Source organism: Solenopsis invicta, chromosome 9 (genome assembly GCF_016802725.1).
Source record: "Solenopsis invicta isolate M01_SB chromosome 9, UNIL_Sinv_3.0, whole genome shotgun sequence".
NCBI classification, from domain to species: domain Eukaryota; kingdom Metazoa; phylum Arthropoda; class Insecta; order Hymenoptera; family Formicidae; genus Solenopsis; species Solenopsis invicta.
Window position 1 is genome coordinate 7,147,065 of NC_052672.1, and position 26,083 is coordinate 7,173,147.

Consider the following 26,083-nt stretch of genomic DNA (forward strand, 5'->3'; position numbering starts at 1 on the left):
ATGGTTTATTATAACATATTGTAATATTATTCAACTTCCTAACTATAAAAAATTATATATATTTTTTAAATTGAATACATTTTTTCAGGAACAATATATTTATTAAATAAGTCTCATTTTAATAAATAGCGTTATTATTTATTTGGAATATATAGTATATATGGAAGATATATTTTATTTTGTGTGAGTATAATTGAAATAAAAATTTTAGTGTCTTATTCAGTATCCTCATAAAAAATTTTTTAAAAATAAAATCAATTAAGCGGGCCTTCAGCTCAAGTACCTTACATAATACACGTTTCCAAAATTTCAGTTATCTGCAAAGTTGTCTGAAAAATTATGAAGACATCAGAAATCACGACTCCCTTAGCATCGAACAAAAATAGGTTCCGAATAAACCGAACGACAATATTAGAAGTTAGGTTTCGCGATATTATTCGAATGCATGGTCGAGCATTAATACAAAACAGTACCTGAAGTGAAAGAGCTATGAGAACCGAGACCGTTATCAATTACGCATTCCTGCGTTGCAAGGCTACGTTTGAGAGAGCCATACATGGATTCTTCGAGACCCGTCATAATTTCACCATGATTATACGGGAAGCAAATGATTTCGTGGTTTCACCATCTCGTACGAATTACAGGATACAATCGTCAATTATTGATGCACATTCACGATGACGGCGCGTTGTCGTTGCTTTGGAACAAAATTGTTGATTTCTATGAATTATGTTTCCTGTAGTGAACCCTAATCAAATTCTATTAGCAACTAGCTATAACTATCATCTGATATCAGGACTGTAATGTTGATAACAGCGTTCAATTATATTAAAGATAAAGTCTTCGAAAAAAGTGTAAATGAATTTATAAATGTGATTATTGTTGTGGTAATATGTGTTTTTCACCTTAGATGTGTACTCATATTTCTATTACATTAACATTACTCTAAATAAAAATTCAGAATTCTTTTTACATTTTTTATACCTCTTTTATATAGGTTACAAAGTATTATAATAGCTGAATTACTAATTTAATGTAGACGAAATATTAAATGTTATTTTCAGCTATTAAAATTTTTATAATAAAAACTGTATTTGAATTAGCACTTCGGTGAAAATTCACAATAGCACTCCAGGACAAAAAAAATTATTAAAAATTTAGATATTAATTTTATTAAAATTTAGATATTAAATATTACAGTATCAGTGAATAACACACAAATATAATTTACACTCAATTATTAATAATTACTAAATCTTAAATGTTAAATATTAGCAGAATACTTTTCAAATAGCTATTCAATTTATTAATCATTATTGTAATTAATATTCTCACTCTGTCATTATCATAAATTATATAACTATATAAATAAATAATATAATCGTGAATATGTAAAAAAATTAGTTCCGACGTACGTATTAATCACGTAAAATCGACACGGTCACGATGATCTGATTCTGAAATGAAGTGAAATTCAACTACACCATGCTAATTAAAATTCCTGGTAGCGAATTGCTATCCGCGAAAGCTGTGGCGTACCTTGTCGAACGTTTCGTCTCGCTCCGATTACACAAATAGGATTACGAGTAACCTGTTTCCTTTGTGAACGGAATATTTCAATGAACAGCAGGACAATAATACGTACAATTAAAAATAATTTAAAAATTTTGAAAAATGGTCTCTGATACACGAGATAATTAATTAATTAATCCGATATAGAAATTTACCTATATAGAACTGTGTGTTAATTATCTATTCTTATGCATTAAAAGCACTGTTTGTTAGCGCTCTGAATGCTCGAAATAATTAATTAATACAATAGTAAGTTCCAAAATATCTGTAAATGTAATTTATATATATTATACATTGCAATATATGATGTAAAATTAATAGCCATTTTTCTGCAATACGTGCACATATGGAAGAGCTTAATACAAACAACAAATAACAAAATATAATATATATATATATATATATATATGAGATTTACGTAATAATAATATGTATTATTAAAATGGTAAAGTAAAAAGATATAATTAAAGGTTATTACAATATCTATTCTCTCTTCCTTCTCCGCCCTCCCAGGTTTACTCGATAAATATTTAATGACACAAAACACGGCTTTAGCAATGCAAATTTGCTGGCATTGTTATCTCAGCACATTATGTCGTCGGCTTTTCGCACACATGCGGTGTATGCGCACGTTGAAAGCTCGAAAGTAATCGGAATCAGGCAATATTGCAATTTCCGTGTGCAGCTCGCGGTATCATTATCACGATAACAAGGATATACGTGAGTTTCGTGCTCTTTTTCCTGTATTGCGCGTGTTATAAAAAGGCACTTCAGACTACTCTCTCGTGGTTAAATGAAGTCATATTTTCTCTCTTCTCCCCCCGCGTACTTGCAAAAGTTACTTTGATTAAAAACGCATATTAGAAATCATATGAGAAATATGATTTCTAATATGCGAGATAAATAATGCGTTAATTAATAATCATTTCAACCGCGATGAAATATGTACGTACGATGTACTATATGAACGAAAGTACGTGCATGCGTATTCACGATTTTCATCCAATAATCCGCATTCCGTTAAGTGTATGTCATTAACGGTAATGAGATAATATCATTAGTGGGACAAATCTTTATATCAAGCAGACGACAGACGTGCTATGCGAATTGTGTTTATCTCGTAATACGACTCGTTACAGCACTCTATTGTAATTATCCTCTTGTATCTGGAAGTAGAAACACTTACTAGCCAAGAGAAACCAAAGACGCGCAGACACCGGAAATTGGACGTTTATTATTAGCCACTGATGAGATCTCTGTGCGGACGCACAAAGAGAAAAATTACGGGGATATTATTAAATACTATTCGTTGCAAGAAGACTGAAAATTAATTGCTACACTTTCAAGATGAATTGTAGACGAAGAGTATACCAAAAGTTCATTTTTCTGCCAGAAACTTAAATTAAAAAATAGCTTTTTTTATTTAAATTTTTCTTACTTCAGAAATAATATTTTTTACGCAATTTAAAACACGATCATTAAAAATCGTAGTATACGATTTTTATAGATTCTTGAAATTGATTAAAGATAAAATATGCAATGGAAAGAACGGTTTAACTAAAGCATCTAAAAATTTAGCTGGATACAAATCTAAAAATAAGTTTATTAGACTATCAAAATAATTATGAAGAACGCTCAAACTGATTACTGAAATGTCAAAATTTTTTGCGGCACTGTTCATCATGATTGAATGTCTTTCATAATTATTTGGCGATCAAACAACATTATTTTCTAGATCTGCATCCGGCTAAATTTTTTTTATATTTTAGCAAAACCCTTTCTTCCGTGCATTAAAAGGATTTCGCGTTAACATGTAACAAAATAATATTTTTATAACTATTAATAATGTATTATAAATGCGTTCGATTACCTTACTATGTTAACTAGTCGAAACAGCTAGTAATATTGTGATACGCCAGAAAACTTGTGCTTATATTACTGGGCTTGCTTTTCCGCTCTATATCTTCTTAATAAAGAAAATTTATTAATTTCTGTAAGTTACGACGAACACGAAGTGCTCTGGAATTTTTTTTAACGTAATAAACGGAACCCATTCGACTCTTTCGGAACGCTCTCAAAGAGGCATCATTACTCCCTTTTTCTAATTAAGATAAGTGAAATCCCTTTTACCGATACATATTATTACAAAAATGTCAGACAGACAATTACTTATTATAAAAACTGTCGTTCATAATTTTCATTAAAAAGTAATTGGATGGAACGAGACACGGGAAGTCTGGAACATTTTGTATAAGCGACATCATCGTTTCGCAAGAGACAGGAATAAATGTTGCAACTGGAATTCTATCTCCGACATCGGAAATGTATTTTCTACAAAATGAAACTCTAAAGACATGAAACTTATTTAACTGTTTCCGCAAGCAAACACTCACTTGCGGAATAGATTTTCACGCACAATATCGAATCGAGCGATATTACGTAACTATCTTTGTAGTTATATTTATCAGTGATCTTCATTTAAAAACGGTAGTGTATCGACGTCAATCTAAATAGTTCAATTTGCAGCCTGTGTTATTAAATGTTATTTTTTTCAAGAGTCAAAGATAGTACAAATGTTAACGCGGCACAGAATCGCGCGGCTGATGAACTGCACAGCCTTTATCAGCTGACTTATATGCTGTCATCGCGCTTGTCGAGCGTTTCTTATTTGGCTTTTCCATCGGAGGTTTCCTTCTCTTCTCCGGGAAGAGTAGCGTCGAAGCAGGATCACATCTCATTTTCACGATGATATCGCGAAGCGCTTCCTGAATGGGCAGACAGAACCTGGAGCGGGCAAGAGCGGCCGGTGGATGAGTAGGACAGTGTGTCGCCGTCCTGCACGTTGGGCCCCGTTCTTCTCCACGTGACCTGGCCACTGACCCACTTTGGTTTCTCCTGGTTCCCTCTCTCTCTCTATCTTTCTCCCCGACGGTCCTCTCTCCCGACCCCCAACTCGCATTCGACGGCTTCTGTCCTCCGTGAAACGGTCCCCCCCCCCCTTCTTCAACGAACCGGGCTTCCGTCGAACGTTGCATTGCCACCACCATAAACGACTTCCACCATCGGGGACCGGCCACCACCACCACCGATCTGCGTCGAAGGCGCCGCTTATGACTTAGCCATGCGACTCCAGCAACACATGCCGTGGCACAAGGTACGACGGCCAGACAGGTACCATCCCGTTTGCTAGCCGGATGGACGATCGCGCGGTACAGATCGGTGCGAGCGCGTAAGAGAAGTCACAGGGAAGATTTCTAAGTGCGATCGGTTTCGGCAGCTAGTCCCGGCGAGGGCGAATCTTAGTATCGCTGATGCCGCCTATAGGCTGACGAGTGTAAAAACGCGCGCGACATAAAAGATCGAGGCACGTGAGGTCGGTGCACCGGTTCGAAATTCGATCTCGCGAGCGTAGCGCGCGATTCATGCCGGCGACTCGACTGACAAGACGAGAGCAAGTTCAGTGAAGAAGTGCGGAGGGGATCAGTGATCTCTCGAAGAGGAGAAGCCACGCGGAAGGAATCCAAGGGCAAGGTCGCGTTTCCTCTCTCTCTCTCTCTCTTTCTCTCTCACGCGGAAGCAGACCGGACGAACGGACCTGTCGTTTGTCGGAATCAAAACGACGTTATGAGACGCGCTTAACGTGCCCTCTCGGTTGCATCCAAGGTTAATGCGCTGCACGGTAAGTGGCCTCGGCCCTTAAGGGGTTGTTTGATCGATAGTGCGACTGGTGGAACGAGCGAGAGATAATTTCCCTTGTGTGCTAATTCGAGAAACTGCTCCATCTTCATGATGCATTACATTCTCATCTAGGGAGCTTTTAACGAATTTAGCAGAATGTGTGAATTGAGTATTTCTAATGAAAACACATAAATTAAAAAAAAAAAGAAGAGATATGAGTCTCTCAACTAAAGAAATAAACAAGTAAACAATCATCTTGGATTCTTTTCAAACATCTAAATCATTAAGTTTTTATAAATAAAATTTGAATTCATTAAATTTCTTGGCAGAATGATTTATATTTTCCTTTCGTATATCTACCGTGCAATAAATATGTAATGAACCTTTAGACTTTCTCAAATTATTTTTTGATTGTCACAATTCTTTTATTTAATTGTAACAAAATTTTTAACTGCATCATCTACATTGTAATATGTAGAATTCATTTAGATAAGTTTCTATATGATAATAATTGATTATTGCAAAACACAATCAGTTTTACCAAATAAAGAAATCTATTTTATTTAATATTGTTAACGATATAACAATTGGGGTGCTTCGTTAATAAACTAATTTATACTAAAATTTAAATGTAACATAAATGCGTCGCAAATTCAGCTATTTAAAAATTTAAATGCGACATAAATGTGTCGTAAAGTGTCACTCACAAAAATAAATCAATAGATTTCATTGAAATTTATAGAAACGGTATATATAGAAGAACCGTGATTCTACAGTTTGTGGTAAATTTGTTTTCGCGAGAGAAAGTTCAAGCGAGGTAATCGGCATAAAATTCGATATCGACGTCAGGGATCGAACTGTCTACGAAAATCAGGATTGAAACTTGGAAGTCAGCGTGGATAGCAATTTGACCGTGGAAACGGGAGAAAGCCACGACAGTTAAAACGCATTCCGATACACGGATAGAAAAGCAACCTTTCGGTGTGCCCCGTTGCACCTCCTGGTATTTCGATCTCTCGTTGCGTGGCATTTTTTCTCCCCTCGTATATCCCTCGTCCACGCGTCATTAAACGAGAGCGCGGTCGAGCGCGGTCGACCCGACGCGTCTGCCCGAGCTAGACGCCGAAAGTTGCCAGGAAGATCTGCGGCACACAAATCGATGACGCAAGTAACAGGTATCGGCGACCTGGCACGCCGCGCGCGCGGACCTGCCCTCGTTCGCCGGCAGACGAGACGCGTGGCGAGATGGATGCACCGACCGTGAAGCTCGCCGCGCACACCTGAGTCACGAGAAGTCGGCATCGCGCGAATTACGCTTCCAGTTTTACGCTGCCAGTTTTGTGCGTGCACGCAGCAGCAGTCACGCATAAAGCTGGCGAATCTTGAGCGTGGCGTAAATACAGTTATGCGGCAAATGTTATTAAGTCAATACGAAAATAAAGTAAAGGTCGTCGGCGCTCTTCCGCGCTAGTTTTTACTATTACTTTTTATTCTTCATTTTATCAAGGACTCCATTCGCGAAGAAGAGAGATCCTGAAGAAATTAAAGCTTAGCTTTTGTAAAATTAAATCGAGGTATTTTCACTTTTAAAGGGTTCTACGATTTCCTCGCGTACTCGACGAGATACTCTGAACGAGCGAAAGATCTCCCACATTGACCCCTAGCACCTCCTAACGCTCACATCCTTTACGCACGTGCACGTCCCATGTGTACCTAAGTCGGGTATGTGCTGGCGGGTCGTAACGGTTGTCGAGGCTTCGACAGTTCGTTGTCACTCTTTCCAATCATGTGAACTCATTCGCGCACTTAACGCTTCTGCGCCTTTAACGGGTTAATCCGCAAAAAAAGATTTGCATTTGTAACGCATGGCGTCTTTCAACGTTCATTTATACGTAAACAGAAATTCGTTTCGAAATAATCGACGGATTTCATGCGAAAAAAAAAAAAGAATTGGATTTTAACCGATCAAATTTTCTTTTAAATATATAAATCACAATTTTCTCGTCAATATATCAATATATCAATTTCTCTTCATAGCTTTCCTATACAAAATACTTTAAACTCTTTGATTTTAATAGACTTTTTAAATAACACAAAAATTAATGTTGTAGATCTGTTAAAAAAAAAAACTAAATTTGTAAAATTATACAAATAAACAAATGAACCAATTTTAATCTGTAAAATCATGGAAATTTGAATATATAACAATTCTGTGAAAAACCGGATTTCCGTGTTGGCTGAAAAGATCTCTTTGTAAGAAAATTGCACTGATAAACCGCAAATGATTACGCGGCTTTTCGTGCCGTCGACACTGGCACGTTAACGTGCAATACCGTGCTATCACTTTCGATACTTCGTACGAGGCGGTCAGATATTAAGTCTTCCGTGTTGAAACGAGCACAGGAGGAATCGATCGGTTTTGCACGAACGATCGCGCTCGAAATGTTCTTAAACGATCGAGTGAAAGCAGCGGCCGTCTGCATCTTCGTCCTAGGACTAGTTTCGCGCGGTCATTTCGCGGACTTCTGTGTTCCATTCGAATGGCACGGGTTCCCTACTTTCTCAGATTATTTCGCTAATCACCATCGTCTCGATAATTGACGCTCGTGCTTGCATTCGCGGAGAGAAAATGGAGGCCAAAGATATTCCGACCCTGTTGGATTAATTCAAATCGTGCTTCTCCGCGAAAAGCGAATCGCGGAAACGAGGCTGAATCGTGTGAAAATCTTTCTTCTTTGCACGTGAGAAAAAAAAGCCTTCCTTCACTCGTAAAATTATTTTCGAGGCAAGAATTCGAAAACGCTCTAACGGCATTATAAGAATCTCCAATTATATTAACAAAGCAATAACGGGCTGAAGTAAGGCTCGTTGGTCTCCGTCCGTAACCTGCAGCGTTAAATTAACGCTTCGATGGACATTCCGGCGTCATCAATCACCCACGCACATGTGATCGATTAACAGTAGCATCAATCGTTGAAGAGCTCTTCACGACAGGTTGTCGAGGACGAGGAAGCCCGCGTTGAGGCAATCGGGTCACCCAGATCCAATAATCAAGATCCAATCACGTCGAATTGAGCTTTCTCCGAGGTTCCGTACGTGTGTATAATGTGCCCGTCTGTGCGTTGCATGTGCATGTAGCGCCGTACGCACGCTTTGCATCTAGCTCGGCATTGACGGACGGCCAATGAATGCGGAAGAATTTTAGATTCTGTTGATTCGCGCCTCGCCGCCCGGAGGTCGAGGGCGGCGAAGGTTCCTCTCGACGGAGGGATCCCCCGTGTGACGTGTGCGTGCAGATCCTCGCGCGGCAAACGTGGGATCCCGCCGTGTTTTCCAGGGAGCATTTTTCTCGAAAGAGAGATCGCCGGCAGAATTCTCATACAACACCTTCTCTGTCGGCGGTAAGGCACGCCGAGGGAGAGAGGATTCGTTTACCATTGATCGCCGCGGCAGATAGCCCGGAAAGTAATGTTCGCGGGAATGCAATGCGGTTTTGCGCTGTCGACGATCAATAAGCGTAGCGACGAAAGCGCGAAGCGTATGTTGTAGACGAGACAAGAAATTGTATGTAAATAATTCAACGTAAATAATAAAAACATTCAACTAATCGCCATGTATAACTAATCGTAACTCACGGTATAAAAAAACAAAGGATTAAACGTGCTTAAAAGTGAAACGGAGGAAAATGGGGGTAAATACGTTGAATTCTCGAGTTGATTGGTATAATCGCCGACAACGAGCGGAAAATGTTACGCGAAAACGAAACACCTACAACGAAAGTGACTTCCGCGTATTCGCGGAGCCGTACGTAGGGCATAGGAAAGGATCGCACTCGTGTTAACAACGTAATATGCGGTATAACGTTCTCACGATGCAAGCCGCGTACAACTATTACGCGATACACCGGCGTTATCATAATTCAATCGACCCTGAATTGAATCAAGGTAGCTGTGCATAATGAAGTGTGTATGTTTAACCTTACGCTTAACATTATAGCTAAATGGAGTGTTTCATAATTATGGATTATATATTAATACAGCTGAGCACTTATATATTACGTACTTATTATAATCTACTACGATCATTTTTGCGTTGTAAAAGTTCTTGCAAAAGAACATAATCAAATGTATAGTTTTAAAAGCACGGAAAAACTTGTTTTTTTCAATTTTTCCATGGATTTTCTCAGATGTAGGTGAATTATTTCAAAAATTTATTAGACAAAATTGGAGCTTTTCAAATTTTTCGCGAGTTTTTTCGGCTCTCAAGAGAGGCAAAATTTACTGGAAAAATTCATCTCGTGGTCGAAAAAAAAAATTAAAAAACTCCAATTTTTTCTGAGCTTTTAAAACTATAATAAAATCAGATTTTAATTAACTTTTGACATTAAAATATAAACAAAAGTATGACACGTAAAATAAAACGTTAATAGGACACAATATTTTTTTTTATAAGCTTCTTCATACGTTATAAAAACTATATCGAAAAAATCGATTATTTTCTTTCAAAATACTAAAACAACAGATAAAAGTTTTTTTAAATCAAAATTAAATATTTTCAAAATTATTATTATAAAATACTTTTGAAACCATTCATTAACTTTGATTTAAACATTTCGTTTATCATTTATAATTTCAACGATGTTTACTCTGAAAGAAGATAAGAAATTTCTTTCAAAGGGGTATTTCACCTGCTTAACGTACGAGAAAGCACTTACAAAAAATAAGTGCCTCTTTCGTCTATAAACTTTAAGATAATTTATTAATTGATCAGAAAGGAACTTAGTTACGTTCTCTATTGGTACGTACGTAAAAATAAAATAAATTTATTAATATAAATATTCATTATCTTTCTTTAGTATATATAGATATTATTTATTATTTTTTATCGTTCACATAAATTTATTCTCGATTACTAAAACTATGAAATATTTCAATAAATATTTTTTAACGCAACAAATTGGTTCAAAATATTTATTTTAAAAAGGTATACTTTTACTGAAGCGAATAAAGCAAAATTTAAAATGCGAATGCGACTAGCATAATATAATTCCGGTACATTTAATGTTTAATGTAATTAACGTAATCATCCAGTGTTTAAGGAAATTAGCATAATCATGGTACATTTAATCGACATCGTAAATATCGACCGGATGTTGCGTAGTTTTTTAGGTTAACAGGCGAGAGTATTAATAGTCATATCAACTCTCATGTCTGTATCTGTGTGGAACAACAGTTCGCTTTAACGGATCGCATTAAAAATCAGAGCGGCACGAACGGGCCATATGTAAACGAAATCATTATCATAGCTCACGTCAAAATCATCATTTGGTAACCGAGCAATCGCTATGTACGTTTAAATTCCATAGCTATCCCAATCGTTATAATTTATCTCCACTGAGCTTAATAAAAATCGTTTTTGCTATCGTATCTTCTCGATCCATGAACTATTTTTTTATAAAGTTTGAAATATATCGTTTATTTCTTATAACAACAATTTGTTGCAATAAATTAAAGAAAAAACAAAGTTTTCCAAACAATAAATGTTAACGTCTTAAATCATTAAAACTTTAAATTACAATATAAAAATCATTAAATTATTTTTAAATATCACTTTTAAATACAATAGCGTAATATTTGATTGTAGAAGAATAAAAGTATCATTAGTTCATTATTTAGTGTACAAAGCGTTCTATCAATTAAAATAAATCTTTAAAGACAATCCTTCTACTATATTCCTGCTGCAAAATTTTCTTCTTTTATTTTTCTTTTCAACTTTAAAAGTTTAAATCGTATTAAGTGGAGAACTTTAGAAGTTCAGTTATGTTGCTCTATCAGCAATAAGAACTGCAAAGACCCGTTCTTTTCTCGCAAATAACTAAAAAAAGTGATCATTTTTTGTTATGTCATTATTGTATTATAGCAAATGAGAATATAAAATTTAAAAAATTCCAAAATATCACTCAGAATCTTGAAAGCAGACGCACATTTTCACTGTCAAGTTGATTCAAATAAATGACAATGTTAGCTCACATGGCACGGTGGACTTTATGGATTAATAAAGCCGCAGTGGGAATAAGACAGAACGTCGACAAATTGGTAACTGGGTCACCAGTGTCTTGATGAACCTGCTAAAGCAACCAGCAGCTTGCCCGACGTTCATTCTTGTATCCTTGCTTCTCATCGTCTCTCCGTCTCTTCTCCTCCTCGTCGCGCTCATCAAGGCTCTTATTCCACCGCCGAAGATCTCCGGCGACTTTATCTGCAGGTTTCTCCGATACCTCCATTCCCGTTCCTCCGCCTCGTCCGCGGCTATCGGACCTGTGTGACTGACTGTAACGGGATTCCGCGGATACACGCATGCAGCCCCGCCGTCCCGCACGTACGCGCGCGCCCGTATTTGCTTGTGTGAGCGTGAATCTCTCCGAGAGGAAGAAGAGATACATAGGTCCAAGGCGATGTTTGCTCCTCATACATTTTGACGATGCGCGTGTGAAAGGTGCGTGTAACCCATCTCATGAAATTTCGAGGGATCTCCGAATATGAACTTGGGCAAAAGCGAGGAAGCAAAGATACACTTCGTTCCAGCTTAACAGTACGATTTACCATTCTCTCTTAGTGTCGATTTAATTCTATTTTTATCTCCGTATTGTTCCTAGACTAAATTAGCTACGAATTTATATTTTTATAAACTATAATGACACTCGTAAATCTTTTTTGACCTTTTGCTCCTGGCAAAATTATTAATAGAGCTACTCACGGTTATACACTACTTGCGCTTTGTGTGTGTGTGTGTGTGTGTGTGTGTGTATGCGAGCATACACCTACGCGATATAGAGGAGCATTGATCCATGTTTATGAAATATTGGTTAACCCTTTGAATATTCATCCATTGTAAGCATTACATTATCAGCCATTGCATTCGCCTGTTCGAAGCAATAACTGTAATTTAATTCGAAATGGCATGCTATGTAAACCGAGCATAAACCCTTTTATCTTTCTCCATTTTATATTGCAATAAAAATATTTGTCAGAAAAATCGATGAATGAATATAAAATTAACTACGTGATATTTAAAATATTTTTTGATATATTCATTAAATGAAATTTAATATCATTCTAATTTAAAATTCCCTCTGATGTAATATCGCATACATCATTATCTTCATTTAATACCGTAATCAATATCAATTTTAGATGAGTGAACATTATCTACGCTATCTATATTATACCATTCAGCTTTTTAATTAATTTTTGGAAATAGATTACTATAGTTGGTCCAATTCAGTTTTAAGTAATAATAAATGTTACTTAATGCATATAAATTATAAAATTAACTATTTCGTGAGATAAAATTAATTCAGATTCAGCGAATACACGATGGGAATCGTTTTACGATTCCCAGTTTTTCTGGCATACGTGCGAAAGGTTGATACTCTTGTACCGTTACGAGGGACAAATATGTATACCGATATGTAGATCTGGCAATCAGATCTAAAAAATTGTCGCTGCTAAACTATTATGCAAAAGATGAACTAAAAAAAAAAAAAAACAGACGCGATCTCTATTCAGCGTCAATCAACACAGATGTTGTTTTCATAAATTGCTTACTTGAAAAGAGATACTTGAAAAGAGAGAAGTGATATAAATGATTAAATAAATATCTTCTAAAAATGCGAATGCTATCTCTCGCTTATTTTATACTTGAATTCATTTATGTCATTACATGAGAGTGGAGAAACTTTCTGGGTGAAACATAATGCACATTTAATGGATAGAATAAGCAAGTTTGTATCTGCAAGGAAAACTTATATCCACTTTTTCTCGTGGATACAAGCGCATATCTTTTGCGTCACATTTTATGTTTCAAAGTCAGGTTTAAAACTAAAGGGTACTTTAAGATCGTCGTTGAGCCGGTGCCAAGGGCCGTCTTTATAAATATATTAACGTTGACTTAAAGCAGAGCTACCTTTAAGTTTGATAAGAATTTTTTAATTTTTTTAATCTGCTTAATCTTTTAATGCAGCTAACATAATAAAACATTCAAAATAAATGTGCGCGTCCTTTCTTAATAAATATATTTTCTTAAAATATACTTTTTCATTACAGATGGTTACTGGGAAAGGTGTCTGTCTGCTGTTCATCTTCCTTACTCTGACGTGCGTCTTTTCTCACCCCTGGACGCCTCAAAATGAAGGTAATTACAACAGTCAATACCATCTGCGTTTCGTGTATTTATTTTAACAAACGTAGCTAAATATATCTAAACATTTTCTAACTCGTCAGATAAATATTATTAATGTTTTCTTATTTCTATCCATTTCCTATGTATTAAAAAAAAAACATTTAAAAAACTTGTTTAAGAATTCAAAGTTACTTGAAGCAAAAATAAGATAACCCATCCATTATCGAAACATCTTTTTCCGCATGGAAAATCTTCCTTCCTCGCCGCGTTAAAAGATAATGAATAACGCGGAAACGAGGCAAACTCGGATTTCTACTTTTACAAATTGTTCTCGCATATGCATTCTCATTAACATGCATGCCAGTGTCCGTGGCTCGTATACAAAATGATACGTTAAAGTCGGCGGTCATTACTGACACCAAATTCTACTTTCCGTCTTTCTTTGAGCAAAATCAACAACAAGAGAGGTGGAGCCGTGAAGGAAGCTTTTCGCCATATGCCATTTATTCCGGTCGCGCGTTGAGCGTACAGACGAGGTGAAATTCGATTTTCTGCCGAGCTGCGCGAATATCGATGTCTCACGTACGCCGCTTTCGGTCCCTTCCGGCGAGCGTGAGAGGAAGGTCAAGGGTCGCCGGAGAAAAGCCGCGCGTCAGTGTTTCAGCGTTTTAACACATCGCGTTTTTACAAATTTTTGACACGGCAAATATTGACACTGTATTCTACTTAGATTCTCACGCGTTCCCTCGAAAGTCTCAAGAAAGATGTTTTTGCGAGTCTGTGTAAAATATGTGAAAATTTTAAGAGATACGGTATTCAAGATGAAAGTGGCAAACATCGTCGGAGCAATATCGTTCCAGATATATAGACGCCATATTCGTATACTCAATTATACATGTTGACATATTTATGGGTAATAAACTTCAGAACGTGACAATCATTTTAACGACAATTATACCGAATTATTAAACGTAATTACATAATGTAATAGTCACTGCGTTAGTCAATAAACGAATAAGAAGTTAAGTCAGTCAATGAACAAACAACTTAATATAATTACATCCTCAAATAGAAAATGATATATTAATCAAATCTATATAAAAATAAGATATAAAAATCAATTAATTTACAATTTTAATATTTTTCTTAAATCATGCACTAATGATTGTTCAGCGAGTGATACAGGTGACTGATATGATAAACGATTTAAGCGATTTCAAACTCAAAGATACAAACAAATAACAATCTCCTTTAAATTAACGTAACTAAAATAATAAAAAAAAAAAAAATTAAAATTTAAAACAATTTTAATTAAAAATATCAGAAAGTAAATTATAATTTAAATATTAATATATTTAATGATAGGAATTAAAAAGTGACGATAATTCTATAAAAGGCTGCTGCAAAAAAAAGATTGATTTCAAATTTCTTTTAAACGCAGCTGAACGACAATTCTAGGACACTCTTCTTTATTGACAGCGAATTTTGGAATGTCATCTATCAAATACGTTTTCCACGTGAAGTTTTCAAAATTATTCTTATAAGCCTGTGCATATCAACGTGTAACTGCATTTTAATGCTCATTAGCATATGTGCGACAACTTTGCCCTATATATCAGAAATTCACCTTTCTCCACTTTCGCGCGTTGATTTGTGTCAAGAGAGTTTGTGGCTCGTGCGACATTCGCAATGACATTTACAGCTCTATGATAGTTTACGATGACACTTCTCACAGTGTGCAAAATTCTTTCTCGCGATACTTTCGATCTATTTGCTATATATAATCTATATGGAATCTATATGGAATCCATCGACCGCTTTCCTATTGAGCGTATACGTTAAATAAAGCTTGTAAAATTTTATAAGCAAAAATCAAGATGCTAATTTATAAGAATGATAAACTTAATGATAAATATAAAAACTGAAATAAAAATATAATAATAAGAATCTTCGTGAATTATTTATCGATAAATGTATAAAATGAACGTAGTACGGAAATACTAGATACCTATTTATTTATTTACAACATTTATAATAGATTATTAAACTATTTTGTCAATTATTGATAATTACTATCAGACTTTTCAGAGCATGATAAAAACTTTATGTGTAGGTTGAAAAAAAATGATACAAAATGTAAAATAACAAATCCTTTTAGTATCAACTTTTCTGTATTAATTATACCTCTATTATATGACTACTATTACCTTATCTGTTTCGAAATGCGTGTTGTACTCCGTCGACGTGGAAATACACGTGGCAAATGCATACGGGAGCGAAAAGTTTAACCGTAACAGGTTAATTACTACTACTATTTGTTCCCAACATATATTTTGTCCTCAACATATATTTTATCGTTGTAGTCTGCTATACGATAGAATAAATCTTCTACTTAGACGCATCTCACAGGAAATTGTGTATCATCATCTTTATTGCGATACTCGTTTAACACCTTAATAAGTATTTTCTAAGGTGCTCATTTTCTCGCGATCCGGTTATTGATTGAGATCAATAAACTACTGTGACTGTATCTCTTCTTCTCTCTATAGAAAATATATATGTAACGCGTAATCTATATAATCCATATAGATATAATCCATGTAAACCTACATAAAGCAGTATAGATCTCGAGAAACTTTCGAGCAACAACGTGATGCGTTCGATTTAATTCGTATAAATAATTCACAAAACTCGCTGAGAAATTTCTGGATATCGTGCATATTTAATGCAAAGTTCTCCCCTTTTAAGCACATTTCTATTATATATAATATCGATTCTATTATACATAATATCGACACAACAGACGTTTAATGCTAACCATCACATTACACATTTCGCGATGATTAACCAAGCGTGTTATGCTAATATAGAAAGTGTCCACTAACTAGCCACATACGCCAAACTGAGCATAATTTTGTTTCTGTAACTTATGTCAACCCATTTCTCGCAAAACTGTGTGCAATCCCGCGGACGATCTAAATTGCAAATTACTCTCTCTTCTTTTCCGTGTCGCATAGAAAAGAAAGTTGAGTGGCCCGCGACGCCACGGACACCGCAAAAAAAAAAAAAATATGCAAATTTTGCGTGAGAACATATTTGCGTACCATAGTCCTTAGCACATAGAAATAATGAATTCTTCAAGTTCCTAATCCATTAAAAACTCAAACTTTTATAAACTTCTACCGTACACATTACCGTACAAATACCGTTACACATTACTTTCGTCTACCTTGTTTAGCAATAAAGAGCTCAAAACGCAAATTTTTATTTCCCTGCAAAAAAATGTAATAAAATTTAATAAAAATTTAATATGAAATTAATATAATTTTTAACATACGTTTTATTAAAACGTATGTTAAACTTAATGAAGTACTAATATTTTAAAAAAGGTTTCTATTTTATTAAAGATTTAAATTAAACCCCATAAAGAATCAAATTAAGTATATAGTAATTAATAACTCATTAAATGTCTCTTATAGATTGAACCAAACATTCATATTGAATTATGTAATGAATAACTTTATAAGAAATTTTTTAAGTCTACTTATATTTAGTCTTAATAAGTTTTTATCTCAATGTGATCACATAACAAAATATTGTTTAAACAATGTATTAGAAAGTTTCGCATAAAAACTGTGACTTAATAAATAATTTTGTCATATCAGTATAACTTAATTACTTTTCTTTTTCCTGAATGTGTATGCAGGAAAATTTTTATCTAACCCTCATTAAGGAGCCTTATTAAGACTATATTAAATCTTCATCTCATATTAAAAATGTATTAAGATTTAATTAAATTATATAAAATGGGCTTAATAAATTTCAATAAAATCTGAACATGGATCTTATATAAATTTATAAGACTTTTATAAGCTCTTTATATTTATCATATTAATATTTATTTTATAAATTTTTCTTACAAAAAATGCATACTATAAATTACTTGATGAATGACTTAAATGAATAAATTACTACAACTACTTTGAATATATTTTGAATAAATTTAATGAATTTATGATTGCGTACGTATAAACTTATTAAATATTTAAAATAAATATTTATTTCCAACATTTAATAAATTCGTATATGTATACATTTTAAATTATAATAATTTATCACTTCAATGAAAAATATTAATTAATTCAAACTTCGATTTGCTTTTTAACGATTTTTCTTTAATAAAATTTTCTAAAATTTTTTGAAAGAGTATAAATTCTGTCTTTGAATACATGATAAAGAGTTTTTGTAAAGGAGTTGTAAAGAGTATATTTTTTTAAAAAAGATCAAGAGAAAATATTCTTTATAAAGATAAGTTACTTAAAAGAAAAAAGTAAATTGAGTGATCGCTTTTCGTAGCAATAGAATTGATATTTTACTGTGTATACGATAATACAAGAATCCGAAAAATGTTTAAAACATTCAAAAAATGTGGAACGTCTTTCAGACGACCTTACAGCGAGTTTTAAGCATTTGTGTACTCTGAGTACGTGCTATTTGAAAACGACGAGCGAATGCAGCATACCGAGACTGATAAACATGAGGTGGATCGGTAAGACGCGAGAGTTCGCGCATAGCAAAAATCTGGAACACTAGCCGCGAGTATCCAGACAAGCATCGCGGACGGATCGCGGAGTAGGTCATCATATATCGGCAGTGTGCAAGCGTGTAGAAGGCACGTGCGACGGAGCCTACATGCCTGCTCGTCTATGCTTTGGTCAGCTAAGCATAACCGGAAAAGATAACCACATATGTGCAAACACATAACATACGCGCAAGCAGGCGTGCATCTCGTAACCGACGTTTTCTCGCAGTATCCCGATATTAACTCAATATTGATGCTGATTCATATTTTCTCTCGCGTGCTCTGGAGAGAAACAAATAAGAGGAAAGATATTATCGTCTGAATCTATATACATCATGTGAATTAATGAAGGAGCGCAGACAATTTTTTAATGAAATAAACCTTCCTTTCGTTCTCCTTTCTTAAACGAATCAATGTCTACGAGATGTCTATTTATAATGTTCTTGCTTCGTTCGTTCTGTTGCAACATCGATGGCTAAAACGGAAACGTTACAAGATAAACGACGTATTCGTGTATTTTTGGCCCACGCGAAAACGGTTATTTAACATTTCTCCACTACATATCGCAATCAATAAATCCTCCGATCCGATATTCGATTTCTCTTCAAGGGTAAACCGAAATTTGGGGCAGTGTCTCGAGCTACGTGAACACAGTACTCTTCCACAACCCAAATACCAAACGGAGCGGACTTTGGATGCCTCCTCTTCAACCTCGATAATTTTATGGAAACCGCTTTTTTTACCGCTTCTTCAAAAATTGCGAAAATTCTCTAATATTATATACATGCACGCATGTAGAAATTAATTTACGGTTAAATATAAAAGTATCATGTAAGTTTCTTTTTACATGAATTACATTTTTCAATTTTCTTACAAATTTCAAATAACTTCTGTACGAAACAAAAAGGAAAATCGTGAATCCTAGGATTGATCTTTCACTTTATCTTATCTTTCAGGCAGAAAGTTGTTCGGCGGCTACACGATAGTGCCGAAGGCGTGCCGACCGTCATTACCGTCGCGCATCAAGTCGAGCGAGCCGCCGATATGCATGTTTAATTACGAATGCACACGGCGTAACGGCGAGGTCGTCGGCGCCTGCATGGATGGCTTCCTCTTCGGTGCCTGCTGCCAATTACCGCCGAAGAGCTCGATGAATGGAAACGACGATCCGCCCGGCACCGAGGAGATAGTTCACGGTATGCATCCGATCGACCATGTACCCGATATACCAATCCTGCTGAATCCAGACGGCACACCGGTCGGCATGTCAGTGTCACAGAGCGATGACACTACGGAGATGAACAAACCGAATGTCGCAAGCGGTGACGAGACGCTATATACGAAAATTTCTAGTTCGAATCAAGCCTCTTTGCCGACACTATCGCCATTCGATACGACAAACAATGCTGAAAAAACACAGTTGCCTCAACAACAGTTGCCTCAACAGGCGGACGTAAGTCACTTAGCCGACGATTTCCCGGTTCTTCTGGGTCAACAAGACATCATCGATGATCTAAGATTGCCAGGACTGTTGACGCATTCAGATAAAGATAACGACATTCAGAATCACCATGATTCGTCGGCGGCAAATCGTCCGATCACTACGTTGCTAAATGCCGATCAGATTCTGCAGATAGCGGACCCGGTCGATCAGCTTCCGGCATTGTTCTCGCATGGATTTGGCACGAATAATCACAGCGATCCAGAGACGATATTATTAAATGAAAATGGTACGATGCTCGAAGAGACCAACAATCCGGATGAGATCTTCCAACCTTCTACTGAAACGTCGATCGATAAGGTCACGCAAGCAGGAAGCACGTGGATCAAATTCTCGGAGCAGCCTGCATCTTCCACTATAGAATTAACGTCCACGTCGATAGCTCCTAAATCGACATCCATGATAACGAATATACCAGTGGCGACTCAAATGTACACCAACGTGCAAAAACTTACAAGCGATCTGCCTAGCACACCAATGACGACTACAACAAGCACGTTCGAAAAAATGAGCACAGTCGAGAAGAAGATATCTACGAAAATGACATCGGATTCAATAAAGATCGAAGCTACCACGCCCATGACTTCCTCTAGCATCAAGGATGACCTGGTGAAGGTACCGACCATTATATACGATTTGCCGTCGGGCAACAAGAAGAAAGATGACGTTCTCGACAAAGAGGAGATCGCCATTAATCACATTATCTCTATCCTAAATGACACCACGCCGAATTCGGACGTATCGGTGACTCTGCCGGTTCCCAATTCCTCGCCGGTTCAAGCCTGGGTGAGTATCGACGAGACCTCGAAACCCACCCACGTCAAAGTCGGCTCTTCGAATTACCCCACGACGCCAGCATCCTCGACTTTCCCGTATAGTTTCTACAAACCAGGTTCTCTACAACCTAAACCTTCCTCGGCGTACTACAACTACGAGCTCGTACCCACCCAGACTTACACGTCGCATTATCCGACCTCGAACGGGCCATACGGCTCACGGCCATCCACGCATACCTACTCCGGCGCCACCAGCAGCAGTTTCATCAACAACCGACCTACGACGAACCCTCCGGCGCCGACGGTGATAGTCCTTGGTCCGCTTGGAACAAGCTTTACCACGCAAACTACTCAGAAACCTGTCACAAGAAAGCCTTCCGGCACAACTATCAGGCCTGCTTCAGTTTCGATTAAAACAACTCCCGTTAGACCTATTACGTTAATCACCAAAAAGCCCGGAGTGACTACTACCATAACTCACAACATCAGCACCGTCATCTCCAACCTTGCCAATAACAACGTAGTCTCTACTAGCTACATCAGCGTCAATTTAAAAGACGGAACCACTGCGAGGCCGGTAGTCAGCACTCAGGCGATCGCGACGCAAACCACGAAGAATCGGCCGAGCACGAAAAAGCCCGTGATCTGGACCACAGTCTCTTCGTGGTCGGGCAAGCCGACATTCAATCTGAGACCGTCGACCGGCGACAACTGGTCAAGCAATTTAACGCCGGTTAATAATGTTATATTCAAAGATACGGTGAAGACCACCACCGCTGAACCTTGCGACGATGAGACTGCGGCACCGGACGATCTCATCAACTTCCCGCCAGTGCGAAATCCGAATCTCAACATCTCCATGCCGATTTCACAGCAGGAGAAGCCAACGATCGTCGAAACGTACAATAATACCGGCTATCCAGACATCGAGCTGATCAGCGAACACGATATCCCGACGCCCACGTTCGTTGAGGATGATGTGCTAACAAACAAAGTAGATGCTTTTGTTAACAAGCTCGTCGAGTCGCTGCAGGGTAACTTCCAGGTAACTAGATAATTTGTTCTTACCAACGAGAGTTTTACACTCTGACAAAGTTTTAAATTACTTGGAGTTTTGCGTAGACGTAGTCTACTTTCAGTACTTACGAGCGGATAAACACAGTTTACATTAACGTCTCATTACTTTTATAATCCACTAGAAACGTTGAAAGCTGGTTAGCTTTGAAAATGCTTTATATTTTCTCTCTTGATTTAAAAAATTTTTACACAATTGTTTTCTTACGCTCAAGTAAAATACAAAAAACAACAATTCAAAATAAATATCTTGTTATAAGCAAAATTTACAAATTAAATCAAAGATGAGACGAGCAAAATATGAATGAACTAATCATAAATAACGTTAATCGAATATTTAGCTTAAAAACGCAATTTACATGGACATGTTTGGAATTTACTTATCCTTCTTCAGCATGTCACAAAAGTCAATTAATCTACATGTGATGTCCGGATATACAATTAAAATAAACAGTCAAATTATGTATAAGCCATGTATCGTTTACTCTGCACTGATAGTCAAAGCGATGTGAATGAAAGTGTACGGATTTTAAAATCTTATCTTTTTTCAATGCTGAATGGGAAGGCACGCAACAATTATATAAACCCTTTCTTTAGAAATGTCTCTTGTCTCGATACTATTAACATTTTTCCGACCTAATTTGTAAATTTTGCTTTTGTTAAATGTTTCTAATAAGGAGCACTGAGGTTCGTGTAACGCGTCTTTCTTCCTGATCATTTATTTAGAATCTACAAGAAATAGTCTACACTCGAAATGGCACCGAAGAGACTTCAACAACATCTTCTACCGTAACGAGAAGACCGACCAGTGGAAGTACCACGACAAGAAAACCTACTCGAAAGCCCACAACTAAACCATCGTCGACATCGTCGGCGACGACGAAGAGGCCATCCGCGACAACGAAGAGGCCTACTCGTCCTACCCAGAGACCGTTGTCGTCCGAGAAACCGACGCGTCCTAAAGCAACTACTACTCCGAGACCTAAACCGAGCACATTACAGAACGTCACGACAAAAAGGCCCCAAGGGACGACGACAAAGCGTCCGAAACCGACGAAGAAAGTTACGACTACGCCATCCAGCAGCACGGAGGCGATTCTAGAAGACCAGAGTGTGAACACGACTGAAAGCAGCGTTGCAGAAACGGATGCCGAGCCAGACTTTCGGACTCGTAAGTGAGCAGTCGACAAGTTTGCAAAGTTTTTGTATAAAAAGTTCTATAAATAAAAGATGTCCGAAATCTAAATCGGAATCATGTTTTCTTTCTACTTTTTCACTAAACCTTATTGTAACTCTGTTTCAAATCCTTTTTATGAAAATGTGTTTTATTAATCGCAATCGTCACGACTGTTATTACGGTCAACATAATGACTTATTGCGATAACAGAATGCGGCGTGAGACCATTGGTCTCAAGATCGGGAAAAATAGTCGGCGGAAAGGGCGCGCAGTTCGGAGAATGGCCATGGCAGGTCTTGGTTCGCGAGGCGACCTGGCTCGGCTTATTTACGAAGAACAAATGCGGAGGTGTACTTATCACTGATAAATATGTGATAACGGCAGCCCATTGTCAACCAGGGTAAGTTATACAAATTTACTTTAAGCTTCAAAAATTGGTAATTAAACATAAATAATTTATCTATGTATATGTGTGTCAACCATATTATTAATTCTGTGTAAATTTCTCTCTTACTTTCTCTTTCTCTTTTTCTCTATCTAGAAAATAACAATTTTTAACTCCCATTATTATTTTGCTTCAAATCAAATATAAAAATATGAGGACTTAATATCTAAATTTATGACTTCAATTTTTATCACTCTGTTAACTGGAGCAGTAAAGAGTAACTAACAAAATTTTTTTCTGTATATACTAATGTCAAATAAAAAAAAATGCAAAAATCGCATTATTCTACTGTTTGCAGCTTTCTGGCTTCTTTGGTCGCGGTGTTCGGCGAATATGATATTTCGGGCGAGTTGGAGTCAAAGCGCAGTGTAACGAAAAACGTTCGCCGCGTCATCGTGAACCATGGCTACGATCCGGCGACATTCGAGAATGACTTGGCGCTTCTGGAGTTAGAGTCACCAGTGAAATTTGACGAACATATCGTGCCGATTTGCATGCCGGAGGACGGCATCGACTTCACCGGCCGATTCGCGACGGTCACGGGTTGGGGTCGACTTAAATACAGTGAGTATCGATTTTCGTTCACCTAATTTATAAATTGTGAGCGACTTCGTACACACGAACTCGTGCGGCAAATTTCCTGCAAGACTAGAAAGTATAAAATGGAACAGGTTACCGTGACGAGAGCAGAGTAACAACTTTCACGATGACTCTCCTCGATGACTCGTGTAGCCTCCTACGCACCCGAATTTTATTCGCGGTTCTATTGTAACTTATTTTTTTCGTGCGTCAATTCGCGCCGTCAAGGTTCCACTAACGGTATCGCTACATTCGACAGATGGTGGTGTGCCGTCGGTGCTGCAGGAGGTCCAGGTACCCATAATGGAGAATTCGGTTTGCCAGGAGATGTTCCAAACCGCCGATCATGTAAAAAGAATTGTGGATAGCTTTCTCTGCGCTGGATACGCTAATGGCCAGAAGGATTCTTGTGAGGTAATCAGACGAGTTCCTCCTCCCCGCCGTATTCCATTAGCTTTATTAACTGTTACAGCTGTTAGCGGTGGCTCTTTGATCTTATGGCAAATAATATGATTACTCTGTCGACAGCACGTGCGAAGTTTCATTATCATTCATAATCCATTTATTCGTGTACTACGGGTCTTATTTTTTATCCCGAAGAAACATGTCAAACGCATTTATTGTTAGCTTTTATCAGCATTACTTTTTCCTACGCTAAGTAACGCAATTAATCTAGCGATTATGCGGACAGAAAAGTCATATTTAACGTTTCTAATAATATTTATTATTTAAGTTTTATTTATTTTTGTAATAATTTTGTTTGTACGGAATATTACTTTTTCTTCAGATCTTCAGTATTTTGGCAATTAATTCTTGGCTCTTCAGCTTGTTTGCTACGGACGCTGCAATAAATAACTGTCTCGCGACGTTAACGCCGAAAATAGGTCTTGCACAAATAATTATAGACAATGGTTAACGATTTTCCTCAGGGTGACAGTGGTGGCCCGCTAGTAATGGAACGACCGGACGGCAGATGGTTCCTAGTCGGGACCGTTTCTCACGGCATTAAATGTGCGGCTCCGTATCTACCGGGTGTGTACATGAGGACGACTTTCTTCAAGCCCTGGCTCCACAGCATCACCGGTGTCTGAGAAGCTGGGCCACAATCGTCATCTCACGTTCTCGCGTAATTACACGCGAGCGGCACCGGATGCCATTCTGTATAAATGTACAAAGGAAGCCTAATTTATTTTCCCCCTCGAGATAGACCGTATGAAACTCAATTAAGTAACACAATCGCAGATATAACCGGACTTGAATGTCAGAGGGCTTTCTCGATTTCTGAATAATAACGAGACGTCCCGTTTTCTTACGCATCCGTTATTTCGTGTTTTCCATTAGTGCAACGGAAGTAACACTTGCATAAGCAGCAACTTATACCAAGCAAACTTTACTGTAAAAGCAGAGAAAGAGAAAGAAAGAAGAGAAAGAGGATAGAGAGACAAGTACGTCAACTTGGGTCTCAAGTTATTTAAATTTCGAAATAGAATTCTATGGAAATTCTTTGTCTGCGGCAAAATACTGCTTCTCGGCGCACAACCAGTGCCCGATGTTGCATTTATGCGTATCAATGTTTAAACTCGTCCTTATGCGTGTGTATACGTATTCGCAGAGTCATCATTGAAGTGGATTCAGAGTATCAGAAACTCTTGTTATTACTCCTGAACAACAAACTCCTATCGTTTCCTCCACACCATCTCACGATCGAAGAAACAGCAATGCAAATAATTCACAATTTACGTCACTGCTCTATATAAAGAGCTCCTTTTAGCTAATTTAAAATCGAATTTTTTTAACAAAATTCTTTAACGAAAGTTTTATTGTTAAAAGTAATTCATATTTTTAACAAATATTTTACATAACTTCGAAATAATTCAAACATAAATATGAGACGGCCTATATCGATCATAACGGATCTCAGTGCTAAATAATAATTTTTACAATCTCCGACTTATGCGATATGTGCCACATATTCGTCAGACTTGAAACACAGTTATCTTTAGAAATAATTGGCTCTTAAACAGTTTTATTAAAAAAAAGCCGACTCCAAATTAATGATATTTCGGCATTGATAACAATTTGATCAAAGGCACGTGAGCAAATTTTGAATTATTGCGCGTATGTGCGAGTGAATTTCGAAAACCGCAAATATTTTTCCTCACATTTTCTGTCTCTGCCTACTCCATGAATATTCGCGTCGGCTCTGCGATATACACAAAGTGCATAAAGACGAGCTATAAGCCCTATTTATTTATTTGTTAGATGTTATTTATTAAATACATTTTTATACGATAACAACATGTGGCTATTTTATTCACCACCTCCACGCACGGAAATATAATAAGACATCAACGACTTCATTTGACGTCACATCGCTGTGCATATTACGCGCTACAATCCTCGAGGTAATATTCCTATTAAAAATAGCGACAAATGTTCTCCAAATCGATCGAACTTTTAATATACTTATCATCATTACATATGAACAACGTCATCGCGCTTCATAACGTCGTTGCTT

At 36.9% G+C, this 26,083-nt stretch overlaps 1 protein-coding gene across 2 annotated transcripts; it reads left to right on the forward strand.

Moving 5' to 3' along the window:
* Positions 1-4,681: 4,681 nt before the first annotated feature.
* LOC105198885 (serine protease filzig) lies at positions 4,682-26,083 on the forward strand. Of its 2 annotated transcripts, none has more exons than XM_011165731.3 (8): positions 4,682-5,251; positions 13,356-13,443; positions 18,970-21,335; positions 22,091-22,535; positions 22,752-22,941; positions 23,285-23,550; positions 23,825-23,979; positions 24,495-26,082. In XM_011165731.3, exons 1-8 carry the CDS (start codon positions 5,240-5,242, stop codon positions 24,654-24,656), a joined length of 3,684 nt encoding a protein of 1,227 aa, XP_011164033.2. In that variant the 5' UTR covers positions 4,682-5,239; the 3' UTR covers positions 24,657-26,082. The 2 variants fall into 2 exon arrangements, with proteins under 2 accessions (XP_011164033.2, XP_039309255.1); XM_039453321.1 differs by lacking the exon at positions 4,682-5,251 and adding an exon at positions 11,612-11,841 and having other exon boundaries at positions 24,495-26,083.